The 19,986-nt window shown below is 35.0% G+C and overlaps 1 protein-coding gene across 1 annotated transcript in view; it reads left to right on the top strand.

Moving 5' to 3' along the window:
• MMP16 (matrix metallopeptidase 16) overlaps positions 1 to 19,986 on the top strand; it is a 173,264-nt gene that overhangs the window by 95,884 nt on the left and 57,394 nt on the right. Inside the window, exon 4 of the mRNA XM_039695642.1 lies at positions 4,101 to 4,405. Coding sequence (XP_039551576.1) covers positions 4,101 to 4,405 — 305 coding nt within the window. The remainder of the gene's footprint in view (positions 1 to 4,100; positions 4,406 to 19,986) is intronic.

The raw sequence follows: 19,986 nt of genomic DNA, 5'->3' as shown, positions 1-19,986 counted from the left end.
TCAAGTGAGGTATATCCTGACAATCTTGCAAGGCTCCTGAAACTGATGCAGCCAAAAATATGTCAGTGAAACATGTATGATTTTTCTTTTAGGATATTCTGGGAAAGGAGTGGGAAGGTAAGGAAAACCCAAAGGTTTTCTGAAATCAATAGGACTCAGGATTCTAGAATAGCACTCTCAAAACTATTTCTACAGAGCAGCTGTAGAAATAGTACATGAATGTGAAAAATGTATATCAGTGATAAAATCTAATTGTTCTTGTGGAAGACATGTATTTTAAAGTTATAATGCTTGACACAACCATTAGGTTGGAAATCATACAAAATCAGCAGTGATAACCGCAAAAAAGCATAATCAATTGATACGTGGCTAGGGTTGTCTAAAAATAATGTCTCTCAAAATTTATGAAAGTTATCAATCAGTTTAATAGTTCATAAAAATGGCATGAAAATATATGTTTCATTTTATAAATTGCCTTTTTTTTAGTAATTACAGGATCTTCAACCTCTTTGTAAAGTTGCATTGCCAGTCTGGTCAAGGTCAGGTTTGACTCTTTCTCACATTTGAACTTTGCTGTGAAATGATCACTGGACAGTGAGGCTAGGAAAGCAATACTTAGAAAAAACACAGATTTTTATTATGAAGGGCTTTGTCTTGCTATGCTTTCACCTTGCAATAAGAGTGGTTCTGAATTGTCACATCCTACATATACTTCTGTTTGAGTTCCATTATCTGGACATGTTGAGTGTCAGATACCCAATTTGTGTCTTTTTTTTTTACTCTTGTGGGAGTTACCACTGTTTCAGGTGATTGCTGGATTTAAGGTGTGGATCTAAATTGGCAAGGGTTTTTATGAGACATTATTTGCTATTGCAATCATAGGTCTAAGCTGAAGACTTTTAAAAGATGAATCCTAGTATCTCTGGTAATTGATAGACTGTCTTTATGGATTGATTTAACTGTACTTACCCCTTGGAGGTTGTATGATAAACAACATGAAAGAAATGTAATATAACTTGGGTTTCAGATATCTGCACTGGTGAATTATTTTAAGCAAAGCTCCCAGCAAGACAATTTCAATGTTTGTGTCACTCTTCTAGGATTGAACCTGGATTGTGTTTAACACATTAAATGTAGACAGTTGTTTTCTGAAAATACTCTTGTATAGGAATAACTGCTGATTTATGTAATATCTCTTTCAAGCTACACTTTTCAGTATAATCTTGCCCACTCCAGAATGTTGGTTTGGAAGCCTGAAATCTCTCTGGTTTTAACACAGAAAGTATGCTTTGGAAAAAATATTACTTTACAATGAATCTGAAGATATAGAATGCTATTTCAAAAGTAAGTCAGTAGCTGAATCCCATGGAAGATATCTGCTGTCAAAGGTAGTCTACTTGAGCTTGCGAGTGTGAAACTAGCACAATAGCTCAATTCCTCATTTGTAACCTGATTAAAACTTAATTCAGTGTGCTGGAAATGTGAGAAAATGTAAAATGATAAGTTTTAACATTTGAGTCAAATGCTTTTAGACTAATTAATTACTCAGTTTACCACCAGTACAAAATTCCGATCCATTTTTATCCATTTCCTCATTTCACATACAATAGGAGAAGACCCTTCTTCTGTTTACTTAATACTAAAGTGGGACTTTGACCAATTACTAAGATTCCTAAATGAAAAAAGAAAAAAAAAATCAAACAAATAAATAGATAAAAAACCCCAAAGCCCAAGCTGTATATTTCAGGTGAACTTTTTCCATGCCAATATTTCCATTTTTTGAGACATGCTCTGTTTTCTATGAGAGCCTGTTGATTCGTTTGCCATATTTCTTATACATGGCAAATAACAGAGGCTCTAATCCTTCAAAGAGCTCTGCTTCAGGCAATACATGTGCCTTAGGGAGCACACAGCAGGACTGACTGAGAGCACATCTGCCAGCTTTGTAAGGGATATTCTCAGCATAGCAACAGTGGAGTTTTTGGTAGTGGCAGTGTAAGTGTGCCACTGTGATGTGTTTTTGAGTTTGTGTCATGGGACAGGTTCTAAAATGCCATACTTTCTCAGGGGGCACAGACAGCAGTTTATGAACTTGCTAATTAAAACATCTCAAAAAACCCGAATTCTCAAAGGCAGGAATTTTCAGAGAGGGGTTCTGCAAGGGCTGATTGTTGATACAGTCTGCCCAATATTTTTTTAATCACAGAAAACGCAATGTAACACTGATCATAACATTACTGACGAACAAATAATTATGAAGGGGCATCATAAAAAGCACTTTAAGTCACATGACATTTACATCATGTAGAGTAAGATCATGCCTAGAGATCAGAGGATATTTTCTCTGACAGCAAGATCAGTACTGAAGTATTTTATAGTTCTGACAGAGCCAGTTTTAAAAGAGCATTAAAAATTGGGTTGAGTTGAATAAAAATCACAGAAAATATTCAATAGACTGGAGAATATGTCTTATAACCTGAGATGTAAAGAGTTCAAAATTTTAGTTTCTTAGAGCCAACAAAAAGACAATGACTTTGCAGCGCAGAAGTGCCTTTTAAATGTCTTTGTGTATAGGGGAAAAATTTGAAAGGTCATGTATGTGAGAGAGAAAAACAGAATGAGAACCAATAATATAAGCCAGGCAATTAACAGAATAGGGACAAGTATTAATTGATTGGTTAAATCACCTTTGGAACAAAAGATCAAGGAAAACAGTGGATTCTCTACAAATATCTCTACAAGTACAATCTTGTACTTTCTGTTGATATCTCTCTGGAACATTCATATCAGCTAAAAAATTATGCTTTGGTTAGACAGCACTATTGGACTCAATACATTAAAATATTTTTTGAGTGAAAGTCTAAATATATAACTTTATGTTTTCTACATAAAACTATGAAGAAGATATATATATATGAAGTAAAATCTATAGAATTACACTTGAAAGATTTCTTTCCATTTATATAAACATAAATACCATATAATCAAGCACATTTAAATTACCAAACAAATCAATCATTCATGGTTTATTCATGAAAGTGTATTTGTTCTCCTTTAATGTGCCATGCTGTGTAAACTGGCAAAAATATTACATGTACTCTAGAACTACTCAATTTCTGAAATTTGTGCTGGACATTCAGTCAAGCACATGTCAAATGAACAAAGGGAATCTTATTGCAGCAGTTTCAGAGCAGACACAAACCTTAAAGAGTTTTTGCTGCCCATATAAATCGAGTGGAAATGATGCAGAAAATTGGATAGGTCTGAAATTGATTGTTGACATTCATTTCTTGAATTCAATGACAAAAATAAAGATTTTTTTAAAAAACTAATTTCACTATAATTTACTATGAGAGTAAACTTCAATTCTGATATTGTTTTGCCTTTTCATATGTATGTAACTTGAAGAAGTAATTGAGACTGAAATTTCTTTTTAATACATATTATTGAGTTAGCATATAATTGTCTTCTATGAAATGGTTTCTCTGATGGATTCTACAGTGTTATGCAAGATTTACAGATGCAATCAGATCATAAAAGGACATCTTAGCCTGTACTGAAGTCAAAAGGCTTTGTTTCTGATAAGGAATTTATCCAGTTGCAAATTCAACAAGGCCTTGTGAATACTGGTTGGTGGTCACAGTATGGAGTTCTGCTTTTGTTAATGAACTCACTAATAAGTAAAAAATCAATTTAACTAAAAACATTTTTCTTTTGATCAAAAAGAACATGACATTCTTCAGCTGTGATGGATTCTAATTGTGGTCCAGGAGGTAAACAGTCAGTGGTTGATGAATCTGGTTATCCCACTGTTAAGAATTTTTCATTTTAATATATTTTAAATATGCTAAATATAATATTCTTTGTACTGCTGGGAGTGAGCCAGCTAACATAATAAGTTCTAGCTTAAAGGGCTATGCAGATTGACACCATAATTTTGCACCAGCTTGTTTAAAAATACTCTTCCTAAAGTATATAACACTAGACTAGCATGTTTTATTAAAAGCACAGAGCTTATAATAATTAGGGGGAAATGGTTATTAGTGTCACTTACCACTCTGTTAAATTTAATCTATGTAATGTTTCTCTGTTTCTTTCAGCATAAAGAACGTCACTCCAAAAGTAGGTGATGCTGAAACTCGTAAAGCCATTCGCCGTGCCTTCGATGTGTGGCAGAATGTAACTCCTCTAACATTTGAAGAAGTTCCTTACATTGAATTAGAAAATGGCAAGAGAGATGTGGATATTACAATCATTTTTGCATCAGGTTTTCATGGAGACAGTTCTCCCTTTGATGGGGAGGGAGGATTTTTAGCTCATGCATATTTCCCTGGCCCAGGAATTGGGGGAGACACTCATTTTGACTCAGATGAGCCATGGACTTTGGGAAATCCCAATCATGATGGTAAGAGAAAATTTAATTTTAAACAAAATAGAAAAGTGGCATGAATTTTCAACTAACAAAACTGTTCCCTGTTCCCCTGTTCCTAAAGTCACATGGTTTTCTTTCCTTGGTTAGCATTACTTTAGAAATATATTCGCTTGATCACTCTCTTTGAATCCAAGGCTGAAAAGTGTCTGTCTGATTGTAATACAGTATGAAAACATGTTTTGCTTGAAAAACATTCAATTCTTATTAGGAAACTTCATGATAATTCAAACACTGTACTGGTGACTATTTATCTGAATTACTTTAGTTTTGCATTTTTTAGCATGTCAAACTTATTTAGGTTTAGGGGAAATGTGGAATATTTAGCAGTGATATAAGAACGACTTCAGCTATCCACCAATTCTGTGGATATTAATGGACATAAAACCTAGTCTTCAGTTTGCATCTATGATGAAGCAGTGGCAGCATTAAAGGCAAATCTTAAAGATGCTGTTCCAAGAACAGAATTGCTGTTTCCTCAAAACTTTTGAATGTCTTTTGGAGTTGTTGATTTTAACATGTCCAATTCAATTAAGTAGTACATTCCCCATAGTCAAATAAATAACTGCACAGTGCAGTTTACACACCTATCATTTACCAAATAAAGACTAAATATAGCTTTCATTCTTCACAACTAAAATCTGGCCATTGCCAAGCATCTCTCCAAAACACTATCAAAGAAGAGATTTTCCGTAGACATATTCTGTGTTTGATGCTGTGACACCTTTTGTTTCCAAGCAGCTTCAGGTTGTCCCGGTAGATCCCTCTAAGCCAGTTACATGAAGTTTAAGACATCTCTTCAGAGATGCACAAATGGGATGTTTCTGGCATACAAGAGATGATAGAGAGGGCAAGAAGTGGAGAACTGTTGTATTTCAATGTTACACTGAATTTGTGAATGATGAGAGGCTTTATTTAATTTATTTTCTTTCCCCTTCTCACCTGAGATTCTCCAAGTAAAATTCAGAGCTTTTTATGTGGCAGTATTTGTAGCCTGGGGTCTGCAACAAAACCTTAATTTAGCATTTTAGGAGAATAAATATGGTGTTGTGACTATTCCATTGGTTCAATACTTCTGCTGTGCCAGAGTCTGTTGAAGCCAGAGCTGTATAAGACACTGTAAAAGCCCTCAGTTGTGCAATGGGTTCAAGTAATTTCATTCTTGTGAAACAAGCCCTAGATTCTTACTGGAGCAAAAACTGTGGTATTGCACAGCTCATATTTGCCTTCTTCACACATTTAGCTCAAAGGAGCACTGGTGGGAATCCTCTGTGCAGTTCAGGTACACAGTCAGTCACAGAACTGTGGGGGTAAATGAAGGTGATTTCATGTGTCTGGTTTTTATGTTGGTTGCAGACCAACACTGCACATGATGTTCAGTGGTTTTGGAGCTATTGCTTGAAGCACTCAGGAAAATCTACAGGCATATGTACATTGAAATCAGGATGTCAGTTTAATTGGGATAACTCTTTTGGAGCAGTTCCACACCATGTATGAAAGTGAATGAACTTCTGACTGTCTCATTCTTCTTTAACTTAAACAATTTTCATATTGCCAAATGGCATTTACTTCTTTATAGAGCTTTTGAGGTTTGTGCTTTGTAGACCAGTTTGCAAAAGCTATTGCTTGTAGTAATATATTTTAATTTAAAAAATCAAGGGAAAGTAAATTGATGCTATCATTAAAATGGTGATTTTATGTATCTTAGTACTTTGAACTTTTATAATAAAAAGGTTTGCTATCTATATCACAAAGGTTTAAGAGTTACGATTGGAATTTTTTTCTGCACATTTAATAACATGTATTTTGTGTGCTTAAATATACTTTTTTTGAGGGACACATATTTCTAATAAAATGGAATATTCAAAGTAAAAAATGGAAGATTTTTTGAAAATGCATGATAGTTAATTAAAATATCCTGCCAATGCAAGTTGTCTGAAGAAATTTGGCAACTGTTAGTTTCATTGTTGACGTGGATCATAGGTCACAGTTGTTGTCCAGAGAAAAGTCCCCGTCCTTGTAGCCCTAGAAACATCAATTGATGTACATTTCATCTGAAAATACAGGGCACTTGTTTTTTTGATTGGTGACTTTTAGCTGTCAGGTAGGCCAGGTTTCCTCATTGTCTTACTGATTAGCTTGTGTTTAGGAATGCTGGAAGATCATATTGGTTTTGGGGTTTTTTGGTTTTGTTTGGGTGTTTGGTTGTTGTTGTTGCTGTTGTTGGGAGATTTTTTGAAAATGCATGATAGTTAATTAAAATATCCTGCCAATGCAAGTTGTCTGAAGAAATTTGGCAACTGTTAGTTTCATTGTTGACGTGGATCATAGGTCACAGTTGTTGTCCAGAGAAAACTCCCCTAGAAACATCAATTGATGTCCATTTCATCTGAAAATACAGGGCACTTGTTTTTTTGATTGGTGACTTTTAGCTGTCAGGTAGGCCAGGTTTCCTCATTGTCTTACTGATTAGCTTGTGTTTAGGAATGCTGGAAGATCATATTGGTTTTGGGGTTTTTTGGTTTTGTTTGGGTGTTTGGTTGTTGTTGTTGCTGTTGTTGGGGTTTTTTTGTCTGTTTTTTTTGTTTTTGTATTTGGTTTGGGGGTTTTTTGTTTGTTTTGGTTTTTTGTTGTTTGGTTTGGTTTGTTTTTTGTTTTTTTGGGGGTTTTTGTGCCTGGGAAAAATTTCCAGGGGGAAAAAAGAAGATGAGCACACTATTTGGGATTGACAGGAAAGAAAGACTTACAGCTCTCTTAGGCTTCCTTTAATTTTGAGCTGAGTCTTGGAACACGGAAAAGCAGAAGGTTGAAAAATATATATGTGTTCTTAGATATGAGTCATTTTTCCCAGGCGAGTGTCAATTTTAAGTTTCATTGCTCCAATAGTCCAATAGTCACCTTCTTGTAGTATTATTTGAAATCTGGTAGAATGGGAAAAAGATTTCATGATTTATTTTTATTTTTAAACTAACTCTCACCCCAAGGGGCTGATTTTCTCTGATTCCTATTCCAGTATCCCAGAGAGATTCAAAAACACAGAGTAACTTGTTTACTTAGCAGCAAGAATGCAAAAATAAGGTCCTTTTGAAAAGTTCTAGCCTCATTCTTCCCCTTGTACTGTTCTAATGAAAACAGTTTATATGCCATCTACCTCAGAAAAGACAGGCAATTTAATTAAATGCTTTCATAAACTGCTGTCTTTTTTAAAGTAATTTTCATTCCAAATAAGGGATCATATACAAAATCAGTATTCTGAGTATAGTTAATTATTACAGCAATTTATTCTGACTACTTAATTGCAGTGTCTTCATACTTCAGGTTTTTGGTTGATTTGGTGGTTTTTTTTTCTTATCACATTTTGTCAATTTTCTTGTATTTTTCTTTCATTTAATAACAGTCTAGACTCCAAGGACAGTTGCAATAGAAATACATCATCTCCAGCTCATTGCTGCTTTCCTTTGTTCTCACTTCAATGGTATGTTCTTATCAATCGTGTTCTGTGAAGAGATTTGTGCTTTGACTCCTCCCTCATCCTGAAGAATGAATGAGCTTTTGTAGGAGTAAAGACTAATGGGCCCATCACTCAGGAAAAAAAACCTCCTGTCATACAATTTTACACTTGCAGGCTTTCTACAAGGATATATTTCTTTGCTTTCATAATACCCTGTAAGCAGAGTACAGCTGGTACCTCAGCTCCAGCTGAGCTGTGGAGGTCTTTTCTCTGAATTTCCATCCATGGTGCTGCAGGTGATCCTAGAAATATTGCCAGAAAGTAGGACAATAGACTTAGCATCACAGGCAAGCAGTGGAAACAAGGACAGAATTTCTTTTGCCAAGGAAAGAGGGAGATACGGGGGTATAAAATATGGTGCACTTTTTTTTTTTTTTTTTTTTTTTTAATAAGGAAAGGGAACACTATTCTGTCAACACTTTATACAAAGTGTGTGTATTGGACTGTAGACTTCCTTTAGTCATCTCTCCTCTTCTAGTTTCCCATTTAGCAAAACTACTTTTCAAGTTCCCACGGGAGTAGGCTGTTTCACTTACAGTAGACTCCATTTCCTTTATGATCTGCGTATCTAGACTTCAGGTGAGATAAGAGCCTTAGCTCCTTAAATTATTTGGAACAGGATGGTTTTTTCATGCACCTTATGAAGTACCTTGCGCTCCTAGGCAGTCTCAATTAAAACTCAGTTATTCTGGTAGTGCTTGGCAAATACAGCAGAAGAAGAAACACTCTTCAGGAACAGCAAATCAAAATGGATGGGATTTTACAGGAAAATGTTTCACAATATGTGCACTTAAAGATGTAAAAATGTAAAGGGATAAACAGGAAATTAAAATCACGTTGCATAAGTAGATAGCTGAAAAATCATCACTTATTAGGAAAAAAATTAAATCCTTATTTTCTTTTGAACTTAAAACTGTAAACAAAACAAACAAAGAAAAAAAAAGTAAAGGAAAAAGAAATAGAAAGAAATCTTAATATACCAGCATTGAGATTAAGGAGGGACTTCCTTGTTCCCATGACTCTAATCCCTTTAGGTGATATATATCCTCTCATTGTTTTTAAATTAAAAAATTCTGGACAATGAATGATGTATTAAATCCAGAAAGTGACAATGACTTCTTCCTAGGAGTGGCAGTACTTTGGAGATATTGTACTGTCCAAATCCGCAAAAAAAATCTTTTTCAAAGTGTTTTCTTCAATGGCAATATTTCAAATGACTATGATGAAATTCAAAGTCACTGCAAGGGAGCATCTCAGATAGGTGCTGTCTCTGTAAATTTTCTAGTAGCTTGAAGAAAAATCCTGTCTTATGTCCTGTTTTTCTGTACCAAGTCTGAAAGGGGCATCTTATTAGCATTATTGCAATGGTTTATCAAAATTTATTTCACATTTGTCTGTCAACATGTACTTAAGTTAGTTTAAACCTTTTTTAAAGCAGTTATTTTTTTCTGGGAAATTACTGAATGCATCTAAACCTATTTAAGGGAGTGTTAAACCAGTTTAAATTGAGAGTGCACTACATTTAACTAGATTAATTTAAGATTGACCTACTTGCACAAGTGGAGCTTTTTAAAAAAGGGCAAGATTTAGAAGAAGTGCTTGGGGAAAACAAGGATTTCTTGGGAGCTTAGCTTTCAAGCACATTAGACATGATATGTAATGTACCAATTACTGGATAAAATGTGACCACAGAACTGTGTCTTCCAGCAGCAGAAAATATTTGGCAAAAACGAAGTGTTCATAAACACAGTAGATCAGTAGTGGTAATTTGATACTGTTATCTTCATATCAGCAAGAGAAATAGAACTCAAACTAAAGTACATTATTTTTTATCTCTGTAGCAAATTTACCAAGGTAGATAGTGTACCATACTGAAATTCTGCAGAAAATAGTTCTTCCATCAAAGAACATATGATAAATAATACCAAGTGGAACTGCCTTACAGAAGTAATAGATGGTTTTAGTGTACAGTGGCATATAAGGAGAATATTACTGCTAAGTACTTACATACCTGTGGGATATTTTGTAACTTGTGTATACATAAAGCTCCCTCTTTGGGAAAACAAACTTAAAAATTCAAGAATTCAGTTTTGTTTATTTTTTTTTTGTTAATTCTCCAGCATTCAAAAATTATTCAAGTTTGCAGGCAATAGCTAGAAAACAAGCAAAGAAACCATGCTGTTTGTAGATTGCCAAGTAAAAGCTTCTTGGAGCTGATGCAAGTACAGTGTCTTGTGTAATGTACTTGGATTCCAGTTAGTGCATAGATTCTGCTGTGGGCACTGTGCTGGCAGCCAAGAAAAATTTATGAAAATCCTGATCTCTGAACTGCATAGATCAACTTGTAGTAAATTTCTTTTGGCTGCCAGTGTGGTTGACACAGTGCAGGAGATATATGCTATTGGAAATATGAACCAGTGGAGTTGTGAAAACCATCTCCTAAGGGAGCTCTGTGTCTTGAACAGTGCTCGTGCTGTGGCTTGGTATAAAGGAAGCCAAGCATTTCAGATCAAAGGAAGCTCTGTATTACAATGTTAACATGGCTTTAACTTCATAAAGCATAGTGCTCTTAATTGATTATGTATTTTTTTAATAAGCAATTATCAACATCAAATTTGATCTGTAACAAATCAGTGTAAACTTCCAGTTTTCAAATGCTTATTTTCTAGTACTGCACTAGAATAACTATGTAGAAAATTAATATCTTATTTGAATTTTTATTTTATAGTACTTGTGTATGTGTTTGTAAATAGGGAATTGCGAAAGTAGGTTCAGATCAAAGGTTATCCTACAAAATATTCTATTTCCAGTTAATAGATATTAACAGATACCTAAAGAAGAGAATAAGAGCAGGGTAAACATATGGCAGTAAAACCCCAGCATATTCCCTCTTAGCTTCCAGTAATCTGTGGCTCATTGAATTTCTGAGGCACAGGCCGCATTTTTGTGTTTAGTAGCCTATGAGGGATTTCCTTTCATTAATCAGTGTAATCTCTTTTTGAACTCACGTAAGCATTTGGTATCCACAACATCCTCTGACAATATGTCCTGTAGTTTAAGCAGAAGTGAAAGACTTCTTCTTTCTTTTTTTTTTAGACAGATGGATGCCCATATTGTAAGGAAGTAATTTTCTAATAATTTTATCTATTCCATTCATATTTTATGGGCCTCTGTCATATCTTGTTTGCAGGATAAAGAGACTGAGACTGTGGAATTGCAGCCTTGTTTATATACAATTATAAGGTTAAGGAAGTACAACTTCCATTTTAAATTGAAACTATTTGAGTGCAAAATGAGAGAATTAGCAATATTATAAAAGATTAAAAAACCCAGCTATTGCATTTATAATATTATACAGCAATGAGATGTTAGGATAATATTTCAAGGAGCTTTGCAAGTTGCAGGCATATTGAATAATGATTGCTTCTTTTAATTTTGTAATTTTCCCTGAAATCCAATTTAATTCAGAAATCAATTAACACAAATAATATTTTCTGTCACTAAACCACAACATTTTCAGTATTTAAAAAGAAACCAGTCTTTCTCTTATCAGTAAGTGCATTTTGTGCTGCTAGAACATCCTCTATCCTCAAACTTTCAAAACCTTCCTGGATTATACTTGCTGATGTGCACTTGTCCCATATCCAGTCACTCCAAGATTGTGCCAAAAATCTTAACTCTCAGATATCCAGCATCTGATGCATAAAAAGTATCCTTGAAAATATTATCGTGGTATTTAAAGCTGCACTGGAGAACAGAAAAATCCTTTTCAGCTATTGAAGAGATGGGAAATGATCAAAAAATCATAAATGGCCCTGGCTGCTTGTGAGGATTCAGTCATTGGACGTAGGACTCTGCAGATAGAAGAGGATCTGGCTGCTGGACCCCATCTACTGGCTGGAAGCCAAATGATGGAAAATGGTAACTGTTGACAAAGTACTCACCTCATTTTTATGATTTTTTGGGGAGGATTTTGCTTTAGTGGGACACTCTTTTGGCTTTGAGGAAAGCACTGCATTTGCATGTTTTTAAAAGGGAAATCTGTTTAAATCTGGCAGTCAGTGAAAGCAGTCTTGTGGATGAATCCAGCCCTATGTTCTAGATGTGTGTTTGACTAGATGCTTTTAATGCATCCCAGGGGCTCTCAGTGTGTAATATCTTACTCTCAGCTTCCTTCTTGGCCTAGCATTTCTATATGCCCAATTATGCAAACTGAAAGAGAGGCTGAGGAATGTGTTAAGAGAAGTGACTTTGTGATATTCTTAATTAAAGCAGTGGGATTGTAGACCAAGATGCACATATTACATCATTCTTTTCATGTCAATAGAAGCAAGGTGATATTTAAACTGTAGTGTAATTGCTAGAGATGGTCCTGATGCAGGCTTGGAAGCAAAAAGGCAGCACAGCTCGAGGCACTGAGTTGCATATTGCTTCCATCGTGGCGTAGGTAAACACAGATCTGTGCAATCCTTTGTGGAGTAGTTAGGGAAGATGCAAACTCAGCTATCCATTCAAACTGCAACTGGAGGTTATTTCCCACATACCAGGGCCAGCAGAATTTTCTTGCTTGCTTGCGTTTGCCATCTGCCTCGGTTTGTGATCAGCCAGCCCATCTTAAACTGGTAATGAAAAGTGTTAAAGCGGATCTGGCTGACTTTGCATGGAAATAAATGAGGAAAGTTCACATTGTCTGCTACATAGACTCTGCTGCCAAGGAAACATCTAGCTGAAAGGCAGCATGGGTCCTTGCAGACAATTTTGGCAGCATTTGCACCTACAAGCACTGAAAAAAACCCTGCCTTTTTTTTTTTTTTAATTTTAAAGATGTCATTGTCTCAAACAATTGTTTATGCAACAATGAAGTAAAGTTTATCTACCAAAATGGATTAATTTAATCAGACCCTCATACGAGTATTAGAAGAACTGAATTTACATGGGGAATTTAGCTGAAAAATGTTTGTTGAAGTGATTAATAAGTTGAAACTAGCCATGTTGGAGTTTTTGGCTTCATTTTCTCTTATTGTCTTTCTCATTTTCCCCCTGCAGTATATGAGAAAAGACCATTGGAAAGCCATTTATGTTCAGGCAAATAGATTTATCTTTAATGAGTCCAAACGTAAAATGTGGGCCAGCCTCTTCGTGATTGTTTTTATGAGCCCACAACCTCTCATGAACAAAAAACCCCCCTAAAACTACATATACAAAAACACCCACCCAAACAAATAAATACTCCTATCTTAATATTTCCTCCTTTTAGAAAGAAGATTAGCAGATTTTTGAGTACTGAATCTAAGAGAATTTCATATAACACTTACATGTTTCAGAATTTTTAGAGAATAGGGGAAAAAGGAAAAAAATAACATGTTCCACTGCTTTTTATTCTTATTCTCTATGCATTTTATAAGTGTTTACCATCAGCCTCCCATAAGGCAATATAAGGCAATATTTCTTTAAAATGTATGATACCAACTAATAGTAGTGCTAATAACACAAGAACTGCCTTATGAGCTATGAGATTTCACACCAGAGACTGAATTTCACATTCTTGAAACATTATTTACTATGGAGAGCTTGTGAAAAGCCATATCTCAAACATATTGAGTTAAAAAAAGAGAGAAAATTCCCTTTATTATTGCAAATAAGTTAAAAACAGTTTACAACTGAAAAATCAACTAATGAATGAATGGCTTGAAATTATTTAATTTTCTTTTCAGTGTGATCTCCTAGAAGCAGTAACTTAGGAAAGAGGCGTTATCTATTAACCTAAAATTCTCCCTTTAGACAGAAAGTGACATTTCAGTCATCTAAAGCAGACATCAGGCTTAGCATTCCAACTCTCTTGGGATCCAGGGTTCCTCAAGTCTCTATTTGTTGCTAGGACCACTTAATGGAGACTTTTCCTTCAAGATAGCAGATTTAGGAAATACCAAAGATGCTCTATAGAATATTATTACTGCATTGCCGTCTAATTTCCCCTGCCTTTTTAGGGTCAAACAGAACCTGAAAAATCATGTTGCCAATTAATATGGATGTTGTCATGGTTTTCTGAGAGAACAAGACAAGAATTGTACAGTAATTACATATTTAATTACATATTTATTTATTAACCAGAAATGTAATGCATATTGAAAAATCAGAAAGATGTCGATAACCCTAAAATATAAGATAATATTGTATTCAAATTTTAAGAAGAATATATAATTAACTAATGAAAGATTTTCTACAAGAGCATTCTCAAATCTAGAGTATAATTTGTGCTTTTCCTGACAATTTTTCACTTCAAAATTTCCAAAATATTTGTTCTTGAGGCCAAAATGGTTTTTATCTATATTTAGAATTCTTCCTAACAGTTTGCGTTCCAAAAAGTGCTGAACTGGTAACACCAATAGCTGGAAATATATACAGCTAAAACATTAGGTTGTGAAAAAAGATGAAAGCAGGAACAAAACGCAAAAACCAACAAACCCAGATAAGTTAAAAGAGCAACACTTTTTGTGCCAGATATTTTTTGTCTAGTTGTTTTGGTTTTTTTAAGATTTAAGTCTCTCCTTCAAGTCAGCCTATGATAAATACTTCCTGGGTTTGTACATATATCACTTAAGTCCATGTCCTGTACTTCTATAATTAATGTTTTGCCAGTGACTTAAAAGAAAAGACCTAAGTCAAAAGCCAGAAGACTTGAGGGGGTGGAATTAATCTGACCATATGTTGATGTTTATGTCTGAGTTAATCTTATGGAGTCCCTTTAGAGTTATAGGAGAGATATATTGCCTTCCTGAGTAAGGTTTGTTGCATCCTGAAGTAGGTGTCTAAAACAAACTAGATGAATCATGTTCTGAAATACCTGTTTCTCATCTCTTGCTGTGAGAGGTGCAGGTAGACATTTGTGTTAGAGTGTTGAGTAGCTAGATAACTTGCACTAGTAATGTTGAATTGTGCCATTTCAGATTAGAGGAGAACTGTAGTGATAAGAGCTTCAAAATAGCAGCACCAACAGGGGTCAAAAGAAATCTGTCACAGCCCCAGAGGTGGCTCTTTTGGGACCAGTTCAGCATAGCAGTCTGGGAGGGTAGTTGCAGGCGTAGGCTGTTCCCTGCCCCTCAGTTTAGAAAGACAAACACTCGTATTGGTCTGAATATTGTAATTCACAGGTGGGTTGCGCCTCTGAAATTTTGAATGCAGAGTTGGTAGCATGGTAATGTGTAAACATATTTTTAGTTTCCCATTTCTAAGAATCATACAGAGCACCTTTCTTGTGATGCAGTTTAGAAATTGGTATTATGTTGAGGTATGAGGAAATGGGATTATTCAGGGAGCTGAAGATCCAGTAAAGACATGGAATTAATATTGTTAGCAGTGCTAGCAGAAGCAGCAAAAGTAGTAGGGCCTGAGCTTCGGGAAGAGTTAGTAAATAAAATACATATATAATCAACAGTCACTCCTTAGCTGGTTTTTGTTTGTAATCATCACTTGTGACGCTGGCAGGGCTAGCCGTATAGCTTGCAGAGGTGTACAGATTTGGTCCCAACCTTCCTGATTGTGGAAGCTCTGGTCTGAGAGCCATCAGACATGGATGGCACTGTCCCTTCTTCCTGATGGGGCCAACTGCTGTTGCCCCAGGCTGAGGTCCTGCTGAGCTTCTAATTCAGAGAATGGGAAGTTCTAGGCTTGACTTCTGCCCTGGCCTACATTCTCATGTCCAATCTCTCCTGAACTTTGCCAGAGGCAACGAACTCCTGCCTTCATCTTCCTCTCTAAGCAAATTCTTGCATAGTCTTCCTTCTGCTGGGAGGTTCAGGGGTATGACTGGGCTGCCTGACCATCTTGTCCTCTCCAGCACCCTTTGCTCTGCCCTCTGCAACTTGTCATCTGGAGGCTGCCCCTCCATGGCAGGGGCCCAGTCATCTCCATGCCAACAAGCGCCAAGAGTCACTAGTGCAAACTGACTGTATTCCCCATGTTCTGGAGAGGCTTGCAGTGGTCCCTCTAGCTAGAGGGGCATACAGCTGTATGGATGTAGAATCCTAGGATCTTAGCAGCAGATTCTCCAATAGATCAGAGCATTTCATATGAGTAAATTTTAACAAAGTAAGACCTAAGTACCAGATTTGTCTTTCTGTCACTTTCTCTGTATACACGATCCCCAGTTTGAAGTTGTCTCAGTTTAAAATATGGTGCACACTTGGATCAGGTTTCTCTTTGAAGTCTGCAGACTTCTTAGAAAACTTGTCTTCTTTTCAGATCAGAGAACTTTTAATGATTTTTTTTTCTTCTAATCACTTTGCCAATTAGGATTCAAAATTCCCACTTTTTTTACCATCAGTTTGATGAAAAAGACCCAAACCATGGACAAATCCATCTTGCCTTTTTTTCTTTTTATGTGAATTTTAAAAAGCCAAGTAACAGTGAAGGAAGAATTGTTCATATAAAAACTTTATATATATACATATATATATATATATATATTCAAACCACTATGTTGTTGTCAAACCACTGTTTAAAAATTCTCAAAGTCTTGTGTCTGTGTTAAGATACAATGGTATGCTAATGAAAATAATAACCTGGTTTTGGTGGGTTTAACGTGAGCTAATTTAGAGGATATTATAATTATTCTCAGTAGTTTACTGGTACAGGGTAAAAAATTTATCAAACAAAAATTTAGCCAACACAAGATTTACACATAAATTAAATTGCAATCTATTAAGGGAATTTCAGTGATGTCTAGCACTCTTTCAGATTTCTAAAAGGTGGTGAGTTGCTAGACCAGGTTGCCCAGAGGAACTGTGGATGTCCCATCCCTGGAAGTGTTTAAGGCCAGGCTGGATGGGGCTCTGAGCAACCTGGTCTAGTGGAAGGTGTCCCTGCCCATAGCAGGAGGTTTGGAACTGAGTGGTCTTCAAGGTCCCTTCCAACCCAAACCATTCTATGCTTCTATGATTTCTGCCCCATAACAGAGTACATCTACTGTGAATATTTGCAGTGTGACTTTGACCTTCCTCCAAGCATTTACAAATATTTCTTTACAGGAGGACACAAAGAACATAGGGGTAGATTAATAAAAATAAAACAAAAGAAGCCACCATGTTAACAAACCTACACTTTTGCTGAGCGGCTTAGAGACAAACCCTACAATTTTTTTGTCAAGACAAGGGTTCAATTTTAGTGCAGCCTCATGCACAATTAAGGTTCTCTTGCATTTATTCTCACCCAGAGTGCCACTTAGGAGTGGTAGAAAGATGTGCATTCCCTTCATATGAGTGACCCACAGGGACCAGACATGGAGGATAGATGAGAACTGTGTGTTACATGCTCTTCTCATGTATATACCCAAATCTTCAATTCCAGCATGTGTTCATTTTCACAGCCTTCAGAAAGCAGTTTTAAGTACGTCTCTAGCTTATTTTTTCCACTAAAAAATAAAAACAGAAACAAAGAAAATACAGGAAAGAGTATCAATAGGTAACACTATTACAGTATTTGTAGCATTTGTAATATGAAGACCTTTTATAGCAAAATGCAAAGTTCCATTAAAAGTCAAATATATTTAAGGTAGTCGTTGTCTAAACACAACCATGAAAACACCCAAAATATTTTTTTTCATTCTGTTCATCAATATGGCTTTATTACCAGTAGAATGAAAATGCCATTTGAGAATATAATACAAATTCAGTAGTGGACCTGAGTGATGAAGAAATTGATCTCAGGAGCTAGAGATTCAGCATTTTTGAATTTGTTTAGCTTGCTAGATTTCCTGTCACAGCAGGGTTTCCACAAAGCATGATATAAAGCCATAAGCATCATATTTTCAGAAGGAACGTATAGCATCGCATTGAAGCAAGCTCTTATATCTTCTCTGCCTCCCCTAGGATCATCTCTAGTTGCTTCACTTGTCTCTCTTTGGGGAAGTTGGTATTGATTCACTAGTCAGAATGGTTTGCAAATTCTTTCAGTACTACTGATTTAAACTGTGAGAAAAAAAGTGAGTGGAAATAGTCTTATATCCATGTTTTTATAGAAAGAAATTTAAGAATACCTAAAGTAATTAATTCCACCCATTTATAGCAATTTACTAAAAGTTGTAGAATGTGTTTGGTAGCAGATCTAAGTAGTAAGTCAGAAATTCTTGTCTTTTGCATGTCTTTGCCTTCTTAAGTAAAGGCTGATATGTGTTATAAAAGAAAGTGGTCTTCTGACTTCTTCTAAATTATTCCAAAAATATGCAGAAACAGTAAAGTACTGCTGGGATAGTCTCACAGGCCACTAAACTCAAATGTTCTTATCATATCTCATCAATGATCTGAGTCACCTGAAGACAGCCTTGCTCTGTAGCAACGCACCCTTGTCAAAATTCAAGCGAGCAATTTTGATTTTCACACTAAGCTGTTAATCTTTTTAAAATAGAATAATTTAACAAAAATATACACATATGGATGTAGATATTCTAAATTACAGACTTTGTAGAACAGACTTGGTATGTAACAAACTGTCTGTACCTCTTGTCCTGTCTGCATATATATATATAAAATATATATATATGCACACATATATATATCTCACTAAGCCTACTGGAAAGGAGTTTATTATGCATTTTGTGCATTAATAGGGTGAAAGAAGACATTTTTATGTCACTGTATTTTGTGACAATGAAAAAGCCTAAATACATAGATATATTATTGAAAAATGATTGTTTAAAATAAAGTGTGTAAAAAATAGATAAGCTAAGTTCATGCAGGAAGTGGATATGCTCTATATGATATGTTTTTATTTTAAATGACAAAAAATTAATTTTTTTGTGCTCCATCCATCTTTTAGCAAAACTCTCTTTCCAAAATAAACACCAGGCTACCAAATTTTAGTGCCAATGGCAGAAGTCTGAGATAATGTTAAGCAGCTATATATGATTTCTTAGACTGGAAAATGTAGCACCTTTATTTGGGTAAGAGTATTCCTATAATTTATATTTAGGCCCATGTATACTCTCAATATAGCATATACATACACATATACATATATGGTGCTTATGTAAGTGCATACATAATATATTTGCTCAGTTCTGCTCTATTGTAATAAGGTCAGAGAGAGAAAGAATCTGCTTTTATGATGGACTGTTGAAATAGCATCCTCAAAATTCTGTCCTGTCTGGAAAGTATAATAATAATAAGTGATAATAAAGATTCTTTTTTTGTATGCTATGTAGAGTAAGACTTTTACTCTACAGTTTGTAGCACTTCAGCTGTTTGAATGTATCATATGGTAAAAAGGAACAAAATAATGAAAATTAAACTTCTGCATACATCAAACCAAAAGCAATGGGTATTTTGTGTGCATGTAGTGTTTCTGATTAATTGCAAGTTTGCCTTTGAGATACTGTCTTGTTGTAATAGGTCTATAATAGAAGTCTTGTGCAGATTTAAATTTCAGTTTGATATGAATTTAATTGGAAAACATCTATCTACATCACGAAAAATGAAATAAAATAGTATTTGGAAGTAAAAGTGTATGTCTATGTATAAAACATCTTTGTATTTTTACAATTGTTTGTAACTTTAAATTCAGCTTTTAGGGTTTCTTTTTCTTTTCCTTGGGATGGAAAAGTCTTCAAAATTGAGGTCACATGTTAAGCCATTAAGTTATTGCTTTTATAAATTGAACTCCCACACCATTTAAAATGGAAATTATTATCTTCAGAGATAGGTTTTCTTAATAGCTTACTGTGGAGAAAATATTTGCTTTGTTTATCTGTAGATGTGAAAAATAGTGTATATATTAGCTACAGAGAAAGGTTTCCCCATACAACATGCTCCACACTGCTGGCTGTTGAATATTTGATATATTAATACATATCTATATTCTGGAGCTTGGGCAGTGTTTTTAAAGTCAGGCAGATTTAGTGCCTAAAATAGTTTATAGCCTCAGACAAAAGTGTCAGTATAAAAATAATAATTTTATCTTAGTTCTTTACACACACTATCTTTTTTTTCTTCCCTTGTGAAATCAAACTTGAGATAAAATAAAAAAACAATCACAAACTTTTTGAGCTTACAGC

Source organism: Passer montanus, unplaced genomic scaffold (assembly GCF_014805655.1).
Source record: "Passer montanus isolate IOZ18808 unplaced genomic scaffold, ASM1480565v1 scaffold90, whole genome shotgun sequence".
In the NCBI taxonomy this organism is placed as follows: Eukaryota; Metazoa; Chordata; class Aves; order Passeriformes; family Passeridae; genus Passer; species Passer montanus.
This window is presented reverse-complemented; position numbering and strand designations above follow the sequence as displayed.